At 42.0% G+C, this 24566-nt stretch overlaps 1 protein-coding gene across 1 annotated transcript in view; it reads right to left on the minus strand.

Moving 5' to 3' along the window:
* LOC137373311 (neurexin-3-like) overlaps positions 1-24566 on the minus strand; it is an 883651-nt gene that overhangs the window by 808581 nt on the left and 50504 nt on the right. The window contains exon 3 of the mRNA XM_068038134.1: positions 21831-21860. Within this exon, the coding sequence (XP_067894235.1) occupies positions 21831-21860 (30 nt within the window). The remainder of the gene's footprint in view (positions 1-21830; positions 21861-24566) is intronic.

A 24566-nucleotide genomic window follows, 5' to 3' on the forward strand; every position in this document is an offset into this window, starting at 1 on the left:
GAATACAGGCTTAAAGACAGGATTCTTGGCAGTGTGGAGGAACAGAGGGATCTTGGGGTCCATGTCCATAGATCGCTCAAAGTTGCCACCCAAGTTGATAGGGTTGTTAAGAAGGCGTATGGTGTGTTGGCTTTCATTAACAGGGGGATTGAGTTTAAGAGCCACGAGGTTATGCTGCAGCTCTATAAGGCCCTGGTTCGACCACACTTGGAATATTGTGTTCAGTTCTGGTCGCCTCATTATAGGAAGGATGTGGAAGCTTTAGAGAGGGTGCAGAGGAGATTTACCAGGATGCTGCCTGGACTGGAGGGCATGTCCTATGAAGAAAGACTGAGGGAGCTAGGGCTTTTCTCATTGGAGCGAAGAAGGATGAGAGGTGACTTGATAGAGGGGTACAAGATGATGAGAGGCATAGATAGAGTGGATAGCCAGAGACTTTTATCCCAGGGTGGAAAGGGCTATCACCAGGGGGCATAATTTTAAGGTGATTGGAGGAAGGTTTCGGGGAGATGTCAGAGGTAGGTTCTTTACACAGAGAGTGGTGGGTGCGTGGAATGCGCTGCCAGCGGTGGTGGTAGAAGCAGATTCATTAGGGACATTTAAGCGACTCTTGGATAGGTACATGGATGATAATAGAATGAAGGGTAGGTAGTTAGTTTGATCTTAGAGTAGGTTAAAGGTTCGGCACAACATCGTGGGCCGAAGGGCCTGTACTCTGCTGTAGTGTTCTATGTTCTAATAAACTCCTAAAAACCTTCCCTGTGAAAGGAAGATTTTTATTGAGAATAGTGAATATCCAGAAGTAATTACATTATAGATGATCAAAAGTGAAATCAAGTGGTATAGCGAGGTTCTGAAACCAGCAACGGTTTGACAAAGGTACATATTCATCTAACATAAAAACAAAGAGGAGTAGAAGTAGGCAGTGGGGCTGTTTTTTTTTTAAACCTCAACTCCACTTTCCCAACTTTATCCCTGCGTCTTAGTTCCCTCAGTGCCCAAAAATCTGATCAAACTCAGCTTTGAATATACTCAACAACTGAGCATCCCCTGCCCCCAGGGGTAGAGAATTCCAAAATTCACAACCTTCTGAGTGAACAAATTTTTCATCTCAGTCCTAAATGGCTGACTCCTTAATCGGAGACTGTGATCCCTCATTCTATTCTCAACAGATGCGATGACAGCTATTCCAAGCTGTCGATCGACAGTGTTGCATTCTATATGGAACATTTATTATATCAAGATTCAATCACGTGTTAAAGCAAGTGATCAACCTGAATGAAAATTGTATATTTCCTTATTTTGAGTGCCAACATTAAAATTAATGTTGGCAGATAACTGGAGCCATGCTGGCGTTATTATTTTGCTGTCAACATTTCAATTAAACAGCTTCAGCATAATCTTTTTTTATGAATTGCCGTACATCAAATTAAGTGCTTCAGACATTTTACATAAGCTCTGATATTTTTTTAAAATTACAACAGTAAAATTCAGTAATACCAAAACAATGATTAACACAATTGCACACTACCCATCTCAAATGCTTTGCTCTCAGATGTGCTTTGCCAAAAGGTGAGAAATTCATTAGTCATTGTTATTGTTTTCTCTTCAAGGTACCAACAGAGGGGCGAAAACCCCACTAAATCTAGTGCCTGTATTAACAGCAACAGAGATAAGCCGATATGAAAGAAAAATGCCATTATTCTTGATAAATCATTGACATTGTATGCAGTGACCTTCACAGCCCTAGTTTAATGACATTCTTATAAGCAGCAGCTGACATTAAAAAGAGCCAAAATACGAGTCAATGATTAAAATCGCTGTTGTACATATTTATCCTCTAACTATAATAAAAACAAGAAATGCTGGAACCACTCAGCAGGTCTGGCAGCATCTGTGAAAAGAGAAGCAGAGTAAACGTTTCGGGTCAGTGACCCTTCTTCGGAACTGACAATTATTAGAAAAGTCACAGGTTATAAGCAAGTGAGGCGGGGGTGGGGCAAGAGATAACAAAGGAGGTCTAGATTGGACCAGGCCACATAGCTGATGAAAAGGTCACGGAGCAAAGGCAAACAATATGTTAATGGTGTGTTGAAAGACAAAGCATTAGTACAGATTAGGTGTTAATACACTGAATATTGAACAGCAGCAAGTGCAAACCTGAAAAAAAACAGTGGGTAAGCAAACTAGACAAACTAAGATGAAATGAAATAAATGCAAAAAAAAGATTGTAAAAAATGTAAAAAAGAATGTCAAAAAAAAGGAAGAAAAAATAACTAAAAATGAAAGTAAAATGGGGGGCTGTCATGCTCTGAAATTACCGAACTCAATGTTCAGTCCGGCAGGCTGTAGTGTGCCTAATCGGTAGATGAGATGCTGTTCCTCGAGCTTGCGTTGATGTTCACTGGAACACTGCAGCAATCCCAGGACAGAGATGTGAGCATGAGAGCAGGGCAGAGTGTTGAAATGGCAAGCAACTGGAAGCTCAGGGTCCTGCTTGCGGACTGAGCGGAGATGTTCCGCAAAGTGGTCACCCAATCTGCGCTTGGTCTCCCCAATGTAGAGGAGACCACACTGTGAGCAGCGAATACAGTATACTACATTGAAAGAAGTACAAGTAAATCGCTGCTTCACCTGAAAGGAGTGTTTGGGGCCTGGGATAGTGAGGAGAGAGGAGGTAAATGGGCAGGTGTTACACCTCCTGCGATTTCAGGGGAAGGTGCCATGGGACGGGGACGAGGTGGTGGGGGTAATGGAGGAGTGGACCAGGGTGTCGCGGAGGGAACGATCCCTTCGGAATGCTGACAGGGGAAGGGAGGGGAAGATGCGACTGATAGTGGCATCACACTGGAGGTGGCGGAAATGGCGGAGGATGATCCTTTTGAATATGGAGGCTGATGGGGTGAAAAGTGAGGACAAGGGGAACCCTATCGGTTCTGGGAGGGAGGGGAAGGGGTGAGGGTAGAGGTGCGGGGAATGGGCCGGACACGGTTGAGGGCCCGGTCAACCACAGTGGGGGGACATCCTCGGTTGAGGAAAAAGGAGGTCATATCAGAAGCACCGTCATGGAAGGTAGCATCACCAGAGCGGATGCGTCGGAGACGGAGAAACTGGGAAAATGGAATGGAGTCCTTACAGGAGGTAGGGTGTGAAGAAGTGTAGTCGAGGTAGCTGTGAGAGTCGGTGGGCTTATAACGGATATATTAGTAGACAACCTATCCCCAAAGATGGAGACAGAGAAGTCGAGGAAGGGAAGGGAAGTGTCAGAGATGGACCATGTAAAGGTGAGAGAAGGGTGGAAATTGGAAGCAAAAGTTGATAAAGTTTTCCAGTTCGGGGCGGGAGCAGGAAACTGCACCGATACAGTCATCAATGTACCGGAAAAAGAGTTGGGGGAGGGGGCCTGAGTAAGACTGGAACAAAGAATGCTCGACATATCCCACAAAAAGACAGGCATAACTAGGACCCATGCGGGTACCCATAGCGACACCTTTTACTTGAAGGAAGTGCGTGGAGTTGAAGCAGAAGTTGTTCAATGTGAGAACAAGTTCAGCCAGGTGGTGGTGGATGGGGACTGGTTGGGCCTCTGTTCCAGGAAGAAGCGGAGAGCCCTCAAACCATCCTGGTGGGGGTTGGAGGTGTAGAGCGACTGGACGTCCATAGTGAAGAGGAGGCGGTTGGGACCAGGAAACTGGAAATTGTCAAAATGATGTCGGGCGTCAGAAGAGTCACAGATGTAGGTGGGAAGAGACTGAACCAGCAGAGAAAAGATAGAGTCTAGATAGGAAGAAGTAAATCCTCTAACTATTTTGTTTTCTTTCATACATTTTTATCACTTTACAGAAATGGAGAAGGCACTACAGAACAGGAGAATGACCATTCTGCTCTTCAATATTTGTTGGAGGACTGCTTGTTGCTCCCTCAACCCCAAGATTGTCATCTTTTAAAAATAAAATTGGGCAGTTATCTGGGCCAAAACTCTTTCCTGCAACACATCTCGAAGGAAACACACAGAATCTTAATAGATTGCTACTGTGTGTATAAACCTTTTAATCGTATTTAAATAGGCCACTAGGTAAATTATCTAATAACTGTCAGATGTGTGATCTGAAAATAATTCTACACTCAGCTTTTTTTCTGCCCACTTGTATATTGCAGGTCAATAATGCTGAACTCATGGATAATCTACCCGTTTTCATTTGCTCAAGTAACAGTATTTATATAAGCCTGGCCACAACAACAAAGGGTAGAGTGAAACAAACACCCACTTCCCTTTAAACCTATCATAGCTAGTTCAAACTTTCTTCTTGAAAATCAAGAATAGCAATTCCAAAATGAATTTGATTTCCCCCCATAGCTAAGAGAATTGAATGCAACAAAACAGCAGACCCTTCACCACTGCTAAAGCGAGAGAAGGACATGGTTGAACGCATAGCCTGAATGACAAAACACACTGGGCAAGCTTCATAGTCTGGAGCTGTCCAAGGTCTAGACTCCATTAACCCTCAGGAACACCTAATGTCTATTCTAGCTTCTAAAATACATAGCAAATTTGATAATACCCCATCCGTGGCATTTTTTTCCACACTTCTAACGCATTACAAAGTAGAATGAGAAATGTTAAACCTGCCTTTGGAAAAAGCCACATTTTCTAAAAATAATTTAACAATCTGTTTGCTTATTTTCTTCAGGTTCAATAATGCTGTCTTGAAATTACTACAACTACATATTCAGTGTGTCCATAAAAGCCACAGTCATTTATATCATAGACTTTATTTTGAAGAACCTTTTAACTAACATGCCCACACTGCAAACATCAGAAAAAGGTTGCAAGCAAGACATTAAATGCCTTTGGCAAAAAGAAAATAGCAGCTAGTTCAACAGTATGTTCCATTTAAATCAGTAATAAAGGCATGTTAGATACATGTTACAGATTTTAACACTCATATTTAACAAAAGGGGTTTTATTAGATACTCCCACTCTTGGGGCGTAATTTCGACTTTAGGTGATCACATAAAATGAGCGCTAGGAAATTGGCAGCCCATCTTCCATCTCTCCTCATCTTAATTCCCATTGACTACAAGTTCAAATGCGGCTGGTTAATAGCAATTGGTTTGCACTATTATTGGTCATAGCATCACGCGCTTGCATGGGAGGGAAAAAGGGGGGGGAGAAAGAAAATCAACTACAGTGCTTGCACTTGATCATGACCTAGTGACGTTTGCAGGAAAGGTGAATGTGTCGCTATTGGACTAGATTGATTGGGAATAGTTGTGATTCTTTTTACTTCTCCTCCCCTTCCCCCTCTCATGGGTACAAATTAATTATGGTTCATGACCAATGGCACATGCTCGGAGTTGCCCAAAAGGGTGAAAACACACGTGAAAGAAGTTACACTTGTTCACAAAATTCAAGTGTGCGCGTGCATGCAGTATATGTATGCATGCATGCATACACGTCTCAGATTAGTGCGCTTTGTGAACACAACAAAGCATTAAGAAACTGCCAGTGGCATTGCCTACAGAGGAGCTGGGACCCAAAATATTCTAGACCAGGAACAAACTCTCAACATTTCCTAAAAATGGAGTTGGAGACCAGGGGCTGAAAATAAATGACTATCAGAAGACTGGAGTAGGAAGTCAGCCAGTCATGCATCAGTGCCACCTTCTCCCAGGCTTATCTGCAGCAGACTCTTTACTAAGGGAGGGAGGAAGAAGAACCCAAATGCACAATAATAGGGAGGGATATCCAAAGCAAAAGGGCAGAAAACTACAAGTGAGACCAGAACCAGAATAGGAGAGCAGGGAGATACCAACAAGGAGGATTTCTTGGTAAGGTGGGGGGTGGGAGAGGAGAAGTTAGAAATAATCCACAAGAGAGGGTGGAGGGTGTGAGATCTTGAACTATGAAGGGCAAAGGACGATCAAGTGGAGCAGCTAGATGCACAAGGGTGGTGGAAGACTAGCTGGACGCTTGAGAAGGGAGATACACTATGGAGAGAGAGAGAAATGAAAACAGCAGAGGTGTAAAAATACACAAATGTACATGTGCAAGTGTTTTAGACACACACCTGTAGAAGATTTCTAATGGCAATGTTCATTAGCGAAGACAAAAAAGTGCTGTTTTATAAAATATAAAAGTGACAGACAGGAGAAGAACTTGCAGTCCAGCTATCCTGTCCCATATAATTGTGGTACATTGTGTATCCACTTCCCATCCCACCAAAACCACATAATCTCCTGGAGGCAGTGAAAAACTATTAAAATCCAGGCCAACGTGGGGGAAAGAAATCTGCAAAATTGCTCTCTGGCCTCCACTGGGCAATCAAAACTAGCCCGAGAGATCAATCAGGCACTGATAATTCTATGCTGTACTTACCTTTTCTAAGAGGTGATCGTTGCCCCTGCCAGAAACAGGTCTAGTGCAGTGCTGTGCTATGTATCATCGGGGCTACTGTTTAACAGCTACTGAATCAGTCAAATTGTACTTTTATTAAATGTACTAAAATTTGGGGATTAATAACTGTCCATTTTCCTGTCAAATCCGTAAATCAATGCCCTTGATTATTTATATATTTCCTTTAGCAATGTACTCAATTTTCAATTAGGCAAAGCCTAAGGATACATACAAGAAGGTAGTCAAAAAGTAGCAGGTTAGAAGCAGATACTCAGTATGTGGCTGCACTGGGAAAGAGGGTCGGTACCTGGGATTTCTTAATAATTGGGAGATGCTGAGAAGGTGAAAGACTGAGGGAGGGTTTTTTTTTTTGTAGAAGTGGCAGAAGATGAGTGAGCATTTCAGGGCAGAACTTGGGATGGAGTCCTAAGATTTACCTGCACTTAGGAGGAGCTTCCTGGAATCCATCATTCCGTAGACCTACCTCCAATCTATTTCCAGCCCCTTAAACTCATTCTGAACTTGAAACCAAGTTCAACGCTGTACGTTCTAGTAGTGCTTTTACTGACTAGTTGTAGTTAGTCAATCAATGCAAGTTGTGTTCTATTTTAACCCCTGATTATTCTATTTATATTATCAATAGTCATGGAGCTATTTAAAAAAAAAAGCTTCTAAACCTCAGAAGAAAGCAAGGTCTGATTGGAATATGAAACGAGTTTTCAACTGCGCCTTCAATTACTAAGTTCTGGAATACCCTCCTTATACCTTTCTGCCTCTCTACCTCACTTTCCTCCTTTAAAACCTACCTCTTTGACCAAGCTTTTGATCAGCTGATTGAAAATCCTATGTAGGTGGTGTCATTTTGTTTTATAATGCTCCTGTGAAGCGCCTTGGGATTACGTTAAAGGCACGATATAAGTTTTTGTAGCAAGATGTTCACTCTTGTGCCATTTGTACTTTTATTTTCACTCAAGTTGGCATGGTACTCGGAGGCAATTACCTTTTTACTCAACAGTTTCGTCCCAGATGAAAATAGTGCCATTTGCAGTCATATATACAAGAGCAAATGAACTTGCATTTATGTAGCACATTTCACAACAATCTGTAGCACTTTATAGCCATTGAAGTTATAATACGTAGACAATAAGGTTCCAGAAGCAGTAATGAGATAATGGCCAGATTATCTGTTTTTACTGATTTAGTTGGGATAAATATTGGCCAGGAGAGTGGGAAGAATTCCCCTGCACTACTTCAATTAATGCCCATGGGATCTTTTACGTCCACCCGAGAGGTTAGAGAGGGCCTCGATTTAACGCCTCATCTGAAAGATAGCACCTTCAACAGTGCAGCACTCCTTCCGTACTGCACTGAAGTGACAGCCTAGATCATGTGCTCAAATCTCGAGTGGGACACGAGCTTCTGGCCCAGAGGCGAGAGTTCTACAACTGAGCCAAGGTTGACACCTCGAACCAGATTTTCAAACTTGGGGTCAGGAACCAAACACCCGGATGTATTCTGGGTCCTGACCCCCATACCTCATCTGTGTCGCTCTCGCGACGGTACTTTTCAATGCAAGTACCTTAATTGGGCAGGAGAGGAGCTTGACACCCAATTAGAGGCATTGGGTGTCTCCAGCAGGTATGAGCGGACTATGTGTTGCCAGCAGCACAGGTAGGCAACAGCCATGTTGGGGGCTCACACAGCCTTGCTGAAGAGAGCAAGCAGTTCCTTACAGGGCCAGCAGCGACGCAGGAAAAATGAGGTCCAGTGCGAGCACAGGTACAAGAAAGTCCATTAAAAAAAAACACAGTATTAAGACAGGCAAATAAGCTTTATGTGGCCCCATGGTGACCTGACAGCTGTGCACTGACGTGCACCAGACTGTTCAGGTTTGCCGAAATAAAGTTGAAAAATTCCATTCTGCACCAGACAGGCCCCTTAAGGAGCTTGTTAAGGGGCCGTAAATTGGCCGCGAGTGGTTTTCCCATTCCCTTCCCGTGCCGGCCCTTTAAAAATAACAAACTGTCCTGAGACGACCTCCAGAACCGTCATTTTGAAATCTTGCCCACACCAGGTCCCGACACCATGGCCCTTTGAAAATCCAGCCCCTGGTATATAATAATAATAATGAAGTGATCTAGATTTAGATGCAGGTGAGCACTTTGGTGATAGTGATCACAATTCGGTTAGGTTTACCTTAGCGATGGGCAGGGACAGGTATATACCGCAGGGCAAGAATTATAGCTGGGGGAAAGGAAATTATGATGCGATTAGGCAAGATTTAGGATGCGTAGGTTGGGGAAGGAAACTGCAGGGGATGGGAACAATCGAAATGTGGAGCTTATTCAAGGAGCAGCCACTGCGTGTCCTTGATAAGTATGTACCTGTCAGGCAGGGAGGAAGTTGTCGAGCGAGGGAGCCGTGGTTTACTAAAGAAGTTGAAGCGCTTGTCAAGAGGAAGAAGAAGGCTTATGTTAGGATGAGACGTGAAGGCTCAGTTAGGGCGCTTGAGAGTTACAAGCTAGCCAGGAAGGATCTAAAGGGAGAGCTAAGAAGAGCAAGGAGAGGACACGAGAAGTCATTGGCGGATAGGATCAGGGAAAACCCTAAGGCTTTCTATCGGTATATCAGGAATAAAAGAATGACTAGAGTTAGATTAGGGCCAATCAAGGATAGTAGTGGGAAGTTGTGTGTGGAATCAGAGAAGGTAGGGGAAGTGTTAAAAGAATATTTTGCGTCAGTATTTACAGTAGAGAAAGAAAATGTTGTCGAGGAGAATACTGAGATTCAGGCTACTAGGCTAGATGGGATTGAGGTTCACAAGGAGGAGGTGTTAGCAATTTTGGAAAGTGTGAAAATAGATAAGTCCCCTGGGCCAGATGGGATTTATCCGAGGATTCTCTGGGAAGCAAGGGAGGAGATTGCAGAGCCTTTGTCCTTGATCTTTATGTCGTCATTGTCGACAGGAATAGTGCCGGAAGACTGGAGGATAGCAAATGTTGTCCCCTTGTTCAAGAAGGGGAGTAGAGACAGCCCTGGTAATTATAGACCTGTGAGCCTTACTTCGGTTGTGGGTAAAATGTTGGAAAAGGTTATAAGAGACAGGATTTATAATCATCTTGAAAAGAATAAGTTCATTAGCGATAGTCAGCACGGTTTTGTGACGGGTAGGTCGTGCCTCACAAACCTTATTGAGTTTTTCGAGAAGGTGACCAAACAGGTGGATGAGGGTAAAGCAGTGGATGTGGTGTATATGGATTTCAGTAAGGCGTTTGATAAGGTTCCCCATGGTAGGCTATTGCAGAAAATACGGAAGTATGGGGTTGAAGGTGATTTAGAGCTTTGGATCAGAAATTGGCTAGCTGAAAGAAGACAGAGGGTGGTGGTTGATGGCAAATGTTCATTCTGGCGTTTAGTTACTAGTGGTGTACCGCAAGGATCTGTTTTGGGGCCACTGCTGTTTGTCATTTTTATAAATGACCTGGAAGAGGGTGTAGAAGGGTGGGTTAGTAAATTTGCGGATGACACTAAGGTCGGTGGAGTTGTGGATAGTGCTGAAGGATGTTGTAGAGTACAGAGGGACATAGATAGGCTGCAGAGCTGGGCTGAGAGATGGCAAATGGAGTTTAATGCGGAAAAGTGTGAGGTGATTCACTTTGGAAGGATTAACAGGAATGCAGAGTACTGGGCTAATGGGAAGATTCTTGGTAGTGTAGATGAACAGAGAGATCTTGGTGTCCAGGTGCATAAATCCCTGAAGGTTGCTACCCAGGTTAATAGAGCTGTTAAGAAGGCATATGGTGTGTTAGCTTTTATTAGTAGGGGGATCGAGTTTCGGAGCCACGAGGTCATGCTGCAGCTGTACAAAACTCTGGTGAGACCGCACCTGGAGTATTGCGTGCAGTTCTGGTCACCGCATTATAGGAAGGATGTGGAAGCTATGGAAAGGGTGCAGAGGAGATTTACTAGGATGTTGCCTGGTATGGAGGGAAGGTCTTACGAGGAAAGGCTGAGGGACTTGAGGTTGTTTTCGATGGAGAGAAGGAGGAGGAGAGGTGACTTAATAGAGACATATAAGATAATCAGAGGGTTAGATAGAGTGGACAGTGAGAGTCTTTTTCCTGGGATGGTGATGGCAAACACGAGAGGACATAGCTTTAAGTTGAGGGGTGATAGATATAGGACAGATGTCAGAGGTAGTTTCTTTACTCAGAGAGTAGTAGGGGCGTGGAGCGCCCTGCCTGCAACAGTCGTAGACTCGCCAACTTTAAGGGCATTTAAGTGGTCATTGGATAGACATATGGATGAAAATGGAATAGTGTAGGTCAGATGGTTTCGCAGGTTGGCGCAACATCGAGGGCCGAAGGGCCTGTACTGCGCTGTAATGTTCTAAAAAAAAAGATCGGAATCCTTGGTCGTGTTGTCATATGTGGGCACATTCTCTACAGTAAAATCACTTTCCCCCTCTAGTGCCAAACTTCTGCCTGTGCCACAAGCCAAAGCCAAATGTTTCCAAGGAGAAAGATGGGTGCAATGAAGCAGATTTTGCCACAACACAAAGCTTCAGTTTCATGGCACTGGGCAATTCCATAAATTAAAATAAAAGAGGATCTGGTCATGGAAAGGGGAGCAGGGGTGGAATATTTGTGATATGAAACAAGGAAAATACTACAATTGTATGAAGGAGGAGGGGCTAATCTCAATCTCAGTTATCAGTTTTAAAGTTCTGTTTTAAAAACATTAAGTCCTTCAGGCTTAACGAGTCACCACATTCAATCCATCTCACAATAAGTCTATTAGCTTAATTTCAGGCCTTTTTACATTATTGCATTGCAGAACATTTAAAAGCTAATGTGACGTCTAATATTACTAAGTGTGTCAGTGCATATGCTTCAATAGTCATTCCATCCTATTGTACACAATTGGTCAGATGTTTAAAATTGTTACTTAAAAGCAGATTAAGATTAGCTATACCGACTAAATGATTCTTTTTATGGGATAGACTAAACAGCACGACAGCTCAATATACCACAGCCTAAAGTAACAATACAGCAAGAATGTGTTAGCAATTATTTTTCCTTGCAAAACAATATTTTCCCTGTTAACCACTCTTTGCAATTCACAGCTAAACATTAGCCATCTAATTTTCAGAGTTCATTCAGTTAATAGACTCAGCTTAAGCATTGTGGATTAGTTACAAATGAATGGACTAGTGCCTCAGGAGATAACCTCACATAATGAAGCAGCCCAGTATCTGCAATGGTAGAGTGCTGGATGCCCAGTTGAAGTTTGGATTATCAGCTTGCGTTTAGCTAGTTCTCAATCATATCACTAAATAAGGCACTTCGCATGATGGCTGGTATTTTGTCAGAGCAGCGGGGGCCCCAACTGCAGGCCTGAAAGCCAGGGACAACTTCGCCTCGGCACATTTTATACCGCTCAGGCAGTTAATTGCCCGGCACCACAGTTCCTATCTCTGAGGACGGAGATCCCACCTCCAAGAACTGCTGGCCAATCAGAGGGCCAGCAGCTCACCACTGCCATCAGCAGCAGTGGCCATTGCTGGGACTGCACCCAGCTAGAAGGAGCAACATGGACACTGGCCTTGGAAGCGGGTAAATGGGGTGGGTTTACAGGGGCCAGTGGGGCAGGCCCTGGTGAGGGGTTGGGGGGCAGGGGTGAGGTTGGTGAGAGTGGGGGGTGGGGTGGTATTGGTGAAGGGGTAGCCTTTGCTGCCAGCAGTCCATAGATTGCCCAAGCAGGGGGAGCTCTCCAGCCCGCAGGGATCTGGTTCTATTGGGCAGAGTCCCCAGATGGCTGGACTCCCACCAGCCACTGGTAAAATACCAGCAGCGGGAAGTAGCCCTTAAGTGGTCAGTAATTGGAGGGCTGATAAAATTCAGCCCGAGGTGTGAGCAAGCAAATGTGCATGTTATTGTTAAGTAAAAGAACCTTTCATCCCTTCTGCACCAACTCTATCATATGACTGCAGAAAGGCAGTAATTCTGCCCAATGATACTCATCAACTGTATGGAACATTATGCAAGCTTTTGCTGAAACCAACAATTGTCTAAGTCCAATTCTAAATTGACACAGTCCATTTGCCTGAAAGACCAAATACTTCAGCAAACATAACTCAAGGACTTAAAATAGAAAAATGTAAGATAAGGAAAATAAATAATGCATATTGCATAGCTGATAGTGAATGGAAAGCGCTCTATAATCTATCAAGCAGTGCTCACTATATAAATTTCTTAATTAACTGGCTGAAACAAAATTGCCACACACCTTCAATGAATTTCCTTCCTGTGGTTATCAGAAATTCCACCACCTCAGATGTAACAGTGAGATGGAAACAAATAAGAACAGAAAATTCTGGTAATACTCAGCCATTTATTCAGTATATCTTGGTAGAGAAACAGAGTTAACACTTTAGGTCCATTACTTTTCATCAGAAATGAAAACAAATGTTCTGGGACTTTAATATTAGTGCCAAATATTCAACAAAATTAAATCAATTTTAAAAAATCAAAATTATAACTGAAAGCAAATTTTTTTAGGATATCTTTGCATAGTTAAAGGTGATCTTTTTAGATGTTAGCCGACAGCATTAGGGTCATTCATGGCACAGACTTTGAAGAGCCAAAAAGAAAGTGTGGCTTGCAAGAGAATGGATAATTGCTGAAATAATACAGAAGAAGGACTAAAAGATTACTAGTGAGAATGTGAAGACTGCTCAAGAAACATTAATCAAATAACTAAAGATCAAGAAATAAAATTTTTAAAACATGTGCAAGGAAATGCAAATTTCTGTGTGGAATTCATAAGAACAAAGAACAGTACAGCACAGGAACAGGCCATTCGGCCCTCCAAGCCTGCGCCGATCTTGATGCCTGCCGAAACTAACACCTTCTGCACTTCCGGGGACCATATCCCTCGATTCCCATCCTATTCATGTATTTGTCAAGATGTCTCTGAAACGTCGCTACCGTATCTGCTTCCACCACCTCTCCTGGCAGCAAGTTCCAGGCACTCACCACCCTCTGTAAAAAAAACTTGCCTCACACATCCCCTCTAAACTTCGCCCCTCGCACCTTAAACCTATGTCCCCTAGTAACTGACTCTTCCACCCTGGGAAAAAGCTTCTGACTATCCACTCTGTCCATGCCGCTCATAACTTTGTAAACCTCTATCATGTCGCCCCTCCACCTCCGTCGTTCCAGTGAGAACAATCCGAGTTTTTCCAACCTCTCCGCATAGCTAATGCCCTCCAGACCAGGCAACATCCTGGTAATCCTCTTCTGTACCCTCTCCAAAGCCTCCACATCCTTCTGGTAGTGTGGCGACCAGAATTGCACGCAATATTCTAAGTGTGGCCTAACTAAGGTTCTGTACAGCTGCAACATGACTTGCCAATTTGTATACTCTATGCCCCGACCGATGAAGGCAAACATGCCGTATGCCTTCTTGACTACCTTATCCACCTGCGTCGCCACTTTCAGTGACCTGTGGACCTGTACACCCAGATCTCTCTGCCTGTCAATACTCCTAAGGGTTCTGCCATTTACTGTATACCTCCCACCTGCATTAGACCTTCCAAAATGCATTACCTCACATTTGTCCTGATTAAACTCCATCTGCCATTTCTCCGCCCAAGTCTCCAACCGATCTATATCCTGCTGTATCCTCTGACAATCCTCATCATTATCCGCAACTCCACCAACCTTTGTGTCGTCCGCAAACTTACTAATCAGACCAGCTACATTTTCCTCCAAATCATTTATATATACTACAAACAGCAAAGGTCCCAGCACTGATCCCTGCAGAACACCACTAGTCATATCCCTCCATTCAGAAAAGCACCCATCCACTGATACCCTCTGTCTTCTATGACCGAGCCAGTTCTGTATCCATCTTGCCAGCTCACCTCTGATCCCGTGTGACTTCATCTTTTGTACCAGTCTGCCATGCGGGGACCTTGTCAAAGGCTTTACTAAAGACCATACAGATAACATCCACTGCCCTTCCTTCATCAATCATCTTTGTCACTTCCTCAAAAAATTCAGTCAAATTAGTAAGACACGACCTCCCCTTCACAAAACCATGCTGTCTCTCGCTAATAAGTTCATTTGTTTCCAAATGGGAGTAAATCCTGTCCCGAATAATCCTCTCTAATAATTTCCCTACCACTGATGTAAGGCTCACCGGCCTATAATTTCCTGGATTATCCTTGCCACCCTTCTTAAACAAAGGAACATTGGCTATTCTCCAGTCCTCTGGGACCTCACCTGTAGCCAATGAGGATGAAAAGATTTCTGTCAAGGCCCCAGCAATTTCCTCCCTTGCCTCCCTTGGTTTGTAAGAAGAATCCTGTCTCACAATCTAAGACACAGGCCAACGCAAAACATTTGCACAAAAAGGCGTAAAAGCGTACAAGCAAGTACATTAGTAACTCTTAAGGAAGGCAGGGCAGGTTACTAAATATTCTTGGAAGAAGGTGTTCAGGAAAGGGGGAGATGTGGCAGTTTTGATTGAAGTGAACATTGCAGTGCTGGAGAGAGGGAGAATATTCCAGAGGGGATAAGGACAGAACCTATTTGGCTGGAGCTGAGGAACAAAAAAGGTTCAATTACATTGCTCGATGTAGTATATAGGCAACCAACCAGCGGGAAAGTGGCAGAGAAACAAATTTGCAAGGAAAATACAGAGAAGTGCAAGAATTGTACAGTGGTTATAATGGGGGACTTTAATTATCTGAATATAGACTGGAATAGTAGTAGTGTAAAGGGTAGAGAGGGGAAAGAGTTCCCAGAGTGTCTTCAGGAGAATTTTCTATAACAGTATGTTTTCAGTCCAACAAGAAAGGAGGCACTGATGGACCTGGTGCTTACGAATGAGGGGGGCCAAGTGGATCAAGTGCAAGTAGGGGAGCAAATAGGGACAGTGATCATTGTATCTTAAGGTTTAGGTTAGCTATGGATAAGGAACAATCCAGAGTAAGAATAATTAACTGGCTAAAAAAACTTCAATGGGGTAAGAATGGATCTGACCCAGTTAAATTGGAATCAAAACGTTGGCAGGCAAAACGCTAACTGAACAATGGGCTGCCTTTAAAGATGAGATAGTTTGGGCACAGTCAAGGTATCTTCTCATGAAGGGGAAAAGGTAGGGCAAACAAATCCAGAGCTTCCTGGATGACGAAAGAAAGAGATAGAGATTAGGATGAAAAAGTGTGTTTATGACAGACATCAGGTGGATAAATAACTGGGAACCAGACTAAATATCGAAGGTTCAGAGGGAAAGTAAAAAAGCAAATAAGAGAAGAGAGAGAGTATGAAAAGAAACTGGCAGCTAACATAAAAGGAAATCCAAAAGTCTTCTATGGGCACATTAATAGTAAAAAGGTAGTAAAAAGGAGTGGGCCAATTAGGGACCAAAAAGGGGATTTATGCATGGAGGCAGGGAGCATGGCTGAGGTATTAAATGAATACTTTGCATCTATCTTTATCAAGGAAGAAGATGCTGCGCAGGTCATGGTGAAAGAGAAGGTAATTCAAACACTTGAAGGGTTTAAAATTGATGAGCAAGTATTGGATAGGCTAGCTGTACTTGAAGTTGATACAATGCATCCAAGGATACTGAGGGAAGAGAGAGTGAAAATTGCAGAGGCACTGGCCATAACTTTCCAGTTTTCTTTAGATTCAGGGGTGCTGCCAGAGGACTGGAGAATTGCAAATGTTACACCCGAGTTCAAAAAAGGGTGTAAAGATCAACCCAGTCAAGGCCTGCTACCTGACCCGAACCGGACGGGACCCGACATGTGTTGGGTTCGGTTCAGGTCAGGCCACTCTTCCAGGTCTGGCTTTTGTGCTCGAGCCGGGCACACAGAAATAAGTGTTAAAAAGTAAAAAAAACTACCTGAGCTGGGAGTCCAGGATGTCAAAGAAGGAAATGGAGTCTGAGCAGAGTGAATGACATCATCACGCTCATGCTGAAGCTTCCTGAAGATTGGGAGTCGCAAGGTAAGTAAAGGGAACATTGTGGTGGTCGGGTCAGAGTCGGGCTTGGGTCCGATGTGGTCCTGTCGGGTTTTTTTTTCCCTGACCCGAGCAGGCCTTTAAAACCCAGCATCTAAAGGCCTAACCTTGGTGGTGGGGAAGCTTCTCGAAATAATGGGCTGGATTTTACAGACCCCACCCCCTCAACGTCGGGGGTCATGGTGTGGGGTTGGGGGGGTGGTGTGCGGAAAATGCCTCCAGCAGAGGCCCGCCATGAGCCCTGACGCTGGGAAGGCCCAGCCCGATATTACCAGCGGTGAGGCCTTGTGGTGGCCCCCCGCCACTCGGCGACAAGAGCCAAATCTGCATATTTCAAAACATGTAAATGAATGAATAAATGACGCTCCCGCCATCCATTCTGGGGAGATATTGGTGCTGGTAGCCGGCACTCCTGCACCTTCGGATTAAAACCTAGCTATCCGACCCGAACCCAACTACATGTGTCAGGATTGGGTGGGGTCGGGTCTATATTCGGTGTCCAGCATTCGGGCTAGGATCAGGTCGGGCTGGACTGTACTGGCTCCATGTTTTATAAATAAATGCATTATTACATTTTAGCAAGTGTTTTTTCCACTTCGTGGGTCGGGTCTGAAAATAAATTTAAAGGACTCGGGCTCCAGTCAGGTTTGGTTTGGCTGTGGTCGGGCCAGGCTTTAATTTTATATCTGCACAGGCCTTTACTTCGGATTGCCGTCTATCTCGGCCATTTAAATTAGTCGCCATGTTGAATATCGCGGTGGTTCCACGACGTGCAGTCCGCCATAGTTTAAGTACACTGCCGATTTCAGCAGTGGACATGTAAAATGCAGCCCGATAATTCGGGATAAAATTATCACTTGGGAAAATGCAGGTTAATTAGGGAAAGCCAACACAGATTTGTGAAGGGAATTAGTGCTCAATAAACTTGCTGGAATTTATTGATGAGGTAACAGAGAAGGTTGATCAGGGCAATGCTGTTGATGTGGTGTACATGGACTTCCAAAATACATTTGATAAAGTGCTGCACAATAGACATGAGAGAAAAGTTATAGCTCGTGGAATAAAAGGGATAGTAGCAACATGGATATGAAATTGGCTGAGTGACAGAAAACCAAGCTAGATTTTGGGGAGGAGTTGAGACTCCCGGCACCGGGCCGAAAAGGTGGAGAACACCCCGTCTCGGCCTTTTCGTACCCCTTTCGCCACTGTGCCCCCCGCCCTCCCACCACCAAGCAATGCTCTGTCATTTTGCTGCCTAAGTGCCCTGCTAGAGGTGGCCACTTCCAGTACTGCAGAGGCCAGCACTGGAACCCTGGACCTCAGCTAAGTGAGGTGGGGTCACCAGGACCAGTCTGGAAGGCACCAATGAAGGGGGTGGTGAGTGGGTGGGCATGAAGTCCAGGGGGAGGGTGGGTCCATGGGCACGGAGGTGGGGGTCCTCAATGGGCTACAGATTTCCCACAAAGGAGGGACCCCCCCACAAAATATGCAGGGAGGACTCATTTTACAAGGTGCCCTCCCCGTGTGGCGGATGCAGCCTTCAGTTAACACGCCACTTAAGGGCTTCAATTGGCCTCTCTGTGGGAAGGCCATCGTTGGCTTTCCCTAATTAACCCTTGCTGCTCCTGATATATATTAAATGACTTAGATCTTGGTGGACAGGGCACAATTTCAAAATCTGCAGATGGCACAAAACTTGGGAGCATTGTGGACTGCTAGGAGGGTAGAACTTCAAAAGGACAGACAGTTTGGTGGAATGGGTGGACAATTGGCAGAAGAACTTTAATGCAGAAAAGTGTGAAGTGATTCTTTTTGGTAGGAAGAACATGAAGAGACAACATAAAATGAAGAATGCAATTCTAAAAAGGGTGCACGAGCACAAGTACCTGGTTGTTTCAAATCATTGACGGTGGAGAGAGCAGTTAATAGAGCATACAGCAGCCTAGACTTCATTAATGAGCGCATAGAGTACAATGCAAGGAAGTTATGTTAAACTTGTATAAAACACTGCTTCAGCCTCAACTGGAGTGTTGTGCCCAGTTCTGGGTGCCACATTTTAGGAAAGATATGAAGACATTGGAGTGCATGAAAGATTCATGAGAATGGTTCCAGGGATGAGGAACATCTGTTACATGGACAGATTGGAGAAGTTGGGACTGTTTTCTTTGGAGAAGGTTGAGAGGAGATTTGATAGAGGTATTCAAAATCATGAGGGGTCTGAACAGGATAGATGGGGAGAAACTGTTCCCATTGGTGGAGGGATTAAGAACAAGAGGGTACAGATTTAAGATAATTGGCAAAAGAAGAAATCACGACATGAGGAAAAACTTTTTCACGCATTGAGTAGTTAGGATCTGGAATGCACTACCTGAGAGTGTGGTGGAGGCAGATTCAATCGAGGCATTCAAGAGGGAATTGGATTGTTATCTGAAAAGAATGTGTAAGGCTACAGCAAGGAGGAGGGAGAGTGGCACTAGGTAAATTGCTCTTCGGAGAGCTAGCACAGACATGAAAGGGCCTGTGAAATAACAATTCTGTGATTTACTTATTGATATTATACATAGAACAACGTTCAATAACAAAGTATTAAAAAGTAATTGGAGGCCAAATATAACAGTATCCAATATAATCTTGGGATTCATCATCTTTCTTCCTCAAAACTTATTTTATAATGTCTTATCTCCCATACAATTATTTTAATTTTCCACAGTTCTTAATTCTTCATCACACAAAGTGAATGGAGCACCCTGCCCATCCCAGCATCCAACAACTAGCAAAACTAAACATCTTCCACAAATCTAACTCTATAATCTTAAGTGCCATAGAGTCCTAACAGCACAGAAGGAGGCCATTTGGCCCATCAAGTCCATTCCAGCAGACGCACAGGAGATATTTCAAGACTGTAAACTCAGTAGGGAGCACTGAAAGCTGGTACAAACTGAGTTTCATTTCTGATTTGGGGATTTTCTGAAAGCCTCAATAGACAAAAAAAACAAGAACACAGGCATTAATTGTTCTCTATGGAGCTGGGCAGGTGCACCAAGAGAACACAAAAAGTCAGGAGCACACAAAAAAGCCAACAATTTTATTAACGTTTGAACATTGCACAACAAAAGTACATCTGAATTTATGCCACCTGTTCTCATCAATATTTTACTGGATATCAAATGCTTCATTTCTAAATGGAAAGAGCTCAAGTCATTTTGCTTTGAAATTACACTGTGGGATACTTCTATGAGAATGATTCATATATACCTATGAAATTCCTTTCCTATTTTAACACAGATATTAACTAGGTTTTTTTAAAATAGGTGATTACAATCGCTATAGGAAGAGCAAGCAAAGGAATTTCATATGAATACCAATATCACTCAATATGAACTTAGAAGCACAAGGAGGTGAAATTCAACTTCAGCCAGGTCACACAATGGGTGGTAGTGAATAAAAATCTGTTATGCATCCACCCAAATCTTCTTTCCATTGAATTGGATTCCCACAAGCGTGTTGGAGCTCAATGAAGTATATAAACCTTTCTTTACTGGAGTACTTAAGCATTTTTATCGATACAAAAAATAGCTCTTAATTTTGGTCTTACAGAATCTCAACTAACATCTGCTATTCCATCAAAGATTTGTGAAAGTACTAACAAGCAAGTTGACACATCACCCACAGTGAACACATGCATCTTTCCTTTTTATATTAAAAAAACACACAGCGCAACATAATGTTGAAAACCTAATTAGACAGCAAACGGAAAGTGCAAATGATGAAATCATTTATCAAAAAGCTGTCAACCTATTCCTGAAACCAGACTGAAAATAAAGCACAGTGGAAAAATGCCACTCGTTACCACACTTGGTTTTCTAACCTATTTATAGCGAGTTTAAGTCATTTTCTGTCAAATAAATTCATATTTGTATAACATGATGACAGCATGAAAATAAAAACATGGAATGCAACATTTAGCTTTTCATCTGACAGGCAAGTGAATATCCAACCAATTCTTATAAACAGTTTAAATTCATACAATTAAAATTCACTGAAACATGAAGAATGTACTTCTAGGAGTTTATTTTCATTGTTGAGCACGGAAAGCTGGATTGATAGACTCAATTACCTTCCAAGACTTTTTAATCGCTCTGGACTGTTTCTGAAACCAAGAAATCAGCAAAATAATTCCCACAAACCACATTTTTTGGTTTGTAGTTATGGTCGGTGTCTTGTTCATATAATACCTTGCATATGATGCAATGTTAAAGAATGTCATTCTGCATGACAATTACCAGAACTAGTCTTCAGTTTGGTTAATCCAAAGCAGTCAAACAAGAGATTGTACTTTAATGCAACAAAGCATTTTCAATGCTGATCAAGATAAACATTCAGACTTGGAAAATTTCAGATCACAATAATCTTTGACTGCAATTTAAAATAAAACCCATGTTATTATTAATGTGGATCTTCTCCAAGGGATTTGTCATGTGCATACTTTTAACAATGATAAGTTAACATAGAAAAACTGAAGATTATGTGGGTTAAAAAAAAAGAGCTTCTTTAGCCATCATCATCAGGCCAACATATGATGGATTTTTCAGCTCAGCTGTGTTACCACAATAACAGATTAACAAACATATGTTAAAAAAAAGAAAGAAAAACATCTTAGTTAATAAGAAGTGAAAATAAAAACAGAACTCTACCTTTACTTCTACCTACAGAAATGAAGATTGGATCCAAGTAAGCATGAATTCCATCATTGAAGAGCAATGAAGAAGGGGAAGGACAACAGATTAGGAAACCTGAACACACCACACACAATAAACACAATACAAAAAAAACTTAAACACTGCATTATTGCAGAATTCTGCAGTAATACGTTAAATTAGTTTAAGGTTACACAAACTCAAGAAAACACACTGCAAAACAAAATATACACATGCGTGCAATGGCAAATCCAAAATGCAAAGAAAAATCTTCTAAACCTGCTAATGCAGCTCTAGGTATCAATGCTTACCAATGTGAAAATATATCATATGCATTATTTTCCCACACTGATAGCCCAGCTTCATTAGTCACTGCTGAATTGTCAGTAAGTTCTTGGGGTCATGCAATGATAATATTGAAAAATATATTATGTGTATATACACATAGCGTGCTTTGTGGTCACACAAAGTATAAATAGCATCACATTAAAAAGCATTCGGAATATCAGGTGTTCCCCCCCACCCCACCATCATCCACTCATCATTCAACACAACCATTAAAACGGTTGCATTAATTAAAGGCCCAAAAATAGCTTATACAGTCAACAGAAATTCATCTACTGCATCGCTATTCAATAAACTGGCAGTGAGAACAAAAGCAAGTTAATAGAAAAAGGGAGAGAGAAAAAGGTAGCATACCTTGCTCGCCCATCATCAGATGCGAGAAACCTTTGAAGAGGAAGAAATAAAGACAAAGAAAATAAACAGAGTGTTTCATACAATACCAATTGGTATTGTGATGTCACATACTTATGGCTAAGTATGGCATCAATCACACTGAATAAGCTTTTCACCATGAGAAAAAGAAAGCTTGGCTCATAAATGAGCTGAGTAAGAGTAAATTGATTCCAGAAGAATCAAAAGAGTCACCTTTTGCCTCTGAACATATATAGACGCACCACTAACTTTTCTGTTTAATATTTCCACCTCTTCCAAATGTTTTTACTTTTAAGCATTGTAGTTACTTTTCTCATACAAGCAATCAATCACAATTTGTTTCTAGGCAGGTTAAGGACTCAATGAGTGTGTCAGTTAATTGTTTTGCTATGGGAAATTAAATATGCAACCGATCTACAGTAAAAGGTATTCCAACTAATAGCCAAACCACTGTCTGTTCCTTTAAAAATAGAAAGTGCAGTAAATTCCCCTCATAAAGGGCAGTATAATTACAATGGAATGGAAAGTTATTTCTGAATTAGGGCCACTTACAATAATAAAGTTAAAACACAGAATCTATTATTTTTGGGGGTGGTGCAGGAGAGATGTGGAGGAGTTCAAAAAACTGGTGAAGGAGTTAAGTCAAGTACTCATTCCATAATATATTTTTAAAGTTTAGGTTAATTTCTAGACAAAGTCTATGGTGTAGCTTAGCAGCCAACTCAAAAGCAAATTTCCTCTTAATAACATTGTTAACAATCATTGGGTATTAAAAAAGGTGTATTTTAGGGAACTTCAAATTATCTAGTAAATTAATAACTTTCTGCCCCAATACTCTAATGAGGTTTAGTGCTCCTCCAGTCTCTGTTCATACTATGTAAGTCTTTTCGATTTCATGATTTATTCTCTACGTGCAAGATTTCTTATTTCTTTAGCCTTCTACTGCACTTTTATACAAGTTCAACATGTGGGTGAATATTACTTTATCAAATAAATTCAGCTGCATAAAAGCAATACAGAATTATAGAAGATTTGGTCCTGAACGATGAGATATGTTTTTCTCAACTTGAGCATTTTCACTACTTTTTTTAATTTGTAAACCACAAGTTCAGCTACACCCTGCAAGTTAGTCATTGGTTAAATTAAGTTCACCCAGTGGAGGGAGAACTCACCTGGCACACGGTTGACTTCTGAAAGCAGAAATTTAAAAAAGGAGGAAAGAACCAGATGTTAGACACACTGAATGCACTTGTCTTTGCATGGAACTGTCTCATGCACAAGAACAAAAGTACCATGCTCATGAACATGCAAGTGATTAAACACTGTGCATGTGTGAATTTAACAAAAATAAAACCTCGCATTTCATCATCTGTCCTGGCAGCTGGAATCAGATAATTTTGACATATCAAGAAAGCTACTCAGCTACAATTAAGAATATTTTAAAATATTCTTTAGTCACGGTACTGACTGAAGTTTTTTTCCTACAAAAGGATTCGCCCATAAATTTTTTGCATGTCAAACATGCTCCTTTAAAAAAAAAAGGATTAAAAAAAATTTACTACCATTTGTAGAACTGACAGTACCAAAAGACCATACGAACAGTTGGTAGTTTACCAAGTCACCTTCATTGCAGACATAGTAAGTTGGTATTTTTAAAATGGTACCATTTTGTCACATTGAAACAATTCTTTTCTTAACCCATCCTTCAAGAAAACAGCTGGTTCTCACTGATCAGCTTTTACTCACTTTTCCTAGCTTAAGCTCCTTCAACCTGTCACCAGAAATAATACCTTCATCTTAATGTACTACCTTTATATGCTGTGACACCATTTAGCTGTCTTAATCTGTATAATATTTTAAAGAATTCAAGTGCGGAAAATTTCTGACAGAGTTTACCCACTGGTTTACAAAGGGCAGCTAGCATCAGAAACCAGATTAACTGCCCAGTATATCAACAAAATTCATTAGCTCAGAATGGTTTACTATTTTAGTGCATTATCTTATTTGCCCATTTGAATTTTCTCATTAATGCTGCTAGAAATACTTAGCCAAGTGAGTTCACAAACCACAAACAGCTCTACATTTAAGCAGTTTCAACAAAGGCATCAGAATGTGAGAATGGAAAGTTTTGATGCAGAAGAAATTATGTTAGCGGAGACTAACAGGGTGAGAGAAATTGGCTAGCACCCAATAAACGAGCATGAAAGAGGTGGTAGGATTACAACATGCGCATGATGAGGTAAGTTAATAAAAATTATTGGACTTTTCGTCCTGCATCCTCCAGCTTTGAGGACCACTGGTTAGGTCACCGTGAAACTGAAAAGTCCAGTTGGCAATTGCTTGACTTAGTTTATGACGAATATTGCAGGAGGGCCCGGAAACAGGCCATCCTTTGTTTATTCAAAATCTGAGTCAAAATAGCTTTCAGGGGGCCAGCAGGGATACATAAAAACCAGAGGGAACCAATATGGCCATGCAGGACCTTGTACCCAGAAATTGGTTGCTCACAACTTACGCTCAAAATAAAAGAGAGGTAACTCAGACCAATTTCTCCATCACAATTCTGTTGATGATATGAGACAAGCTCACTGCTTCAATAGGGACAGGAAAGGTTTAGCGAAAAATTGCTGTTGACACTAGATGCAATGATATCATTGGTTCCTAATGCATTTACGTGGACCAATCAATTCTTCCTTTTGGTTACATTTTATACACTCT

The sequence above is a fragment of the Heterodontus francisci genome, chromosome 9, assembly GCF_036365525.1.
Source record: "Heterodontus francisci isolate sHetFra1 chromosome 9, sHetFra1.hap1, whole genome shotgun sequence".
In the NCBI taxonomy this organism is placed as follows: domain Eukaryota; kingdom Metazoa; phylum Chordata; class Chondrichthyes; order Heterodontiformes; family Heterodontidae; genus Heterodontus; species Heterodontus francisci.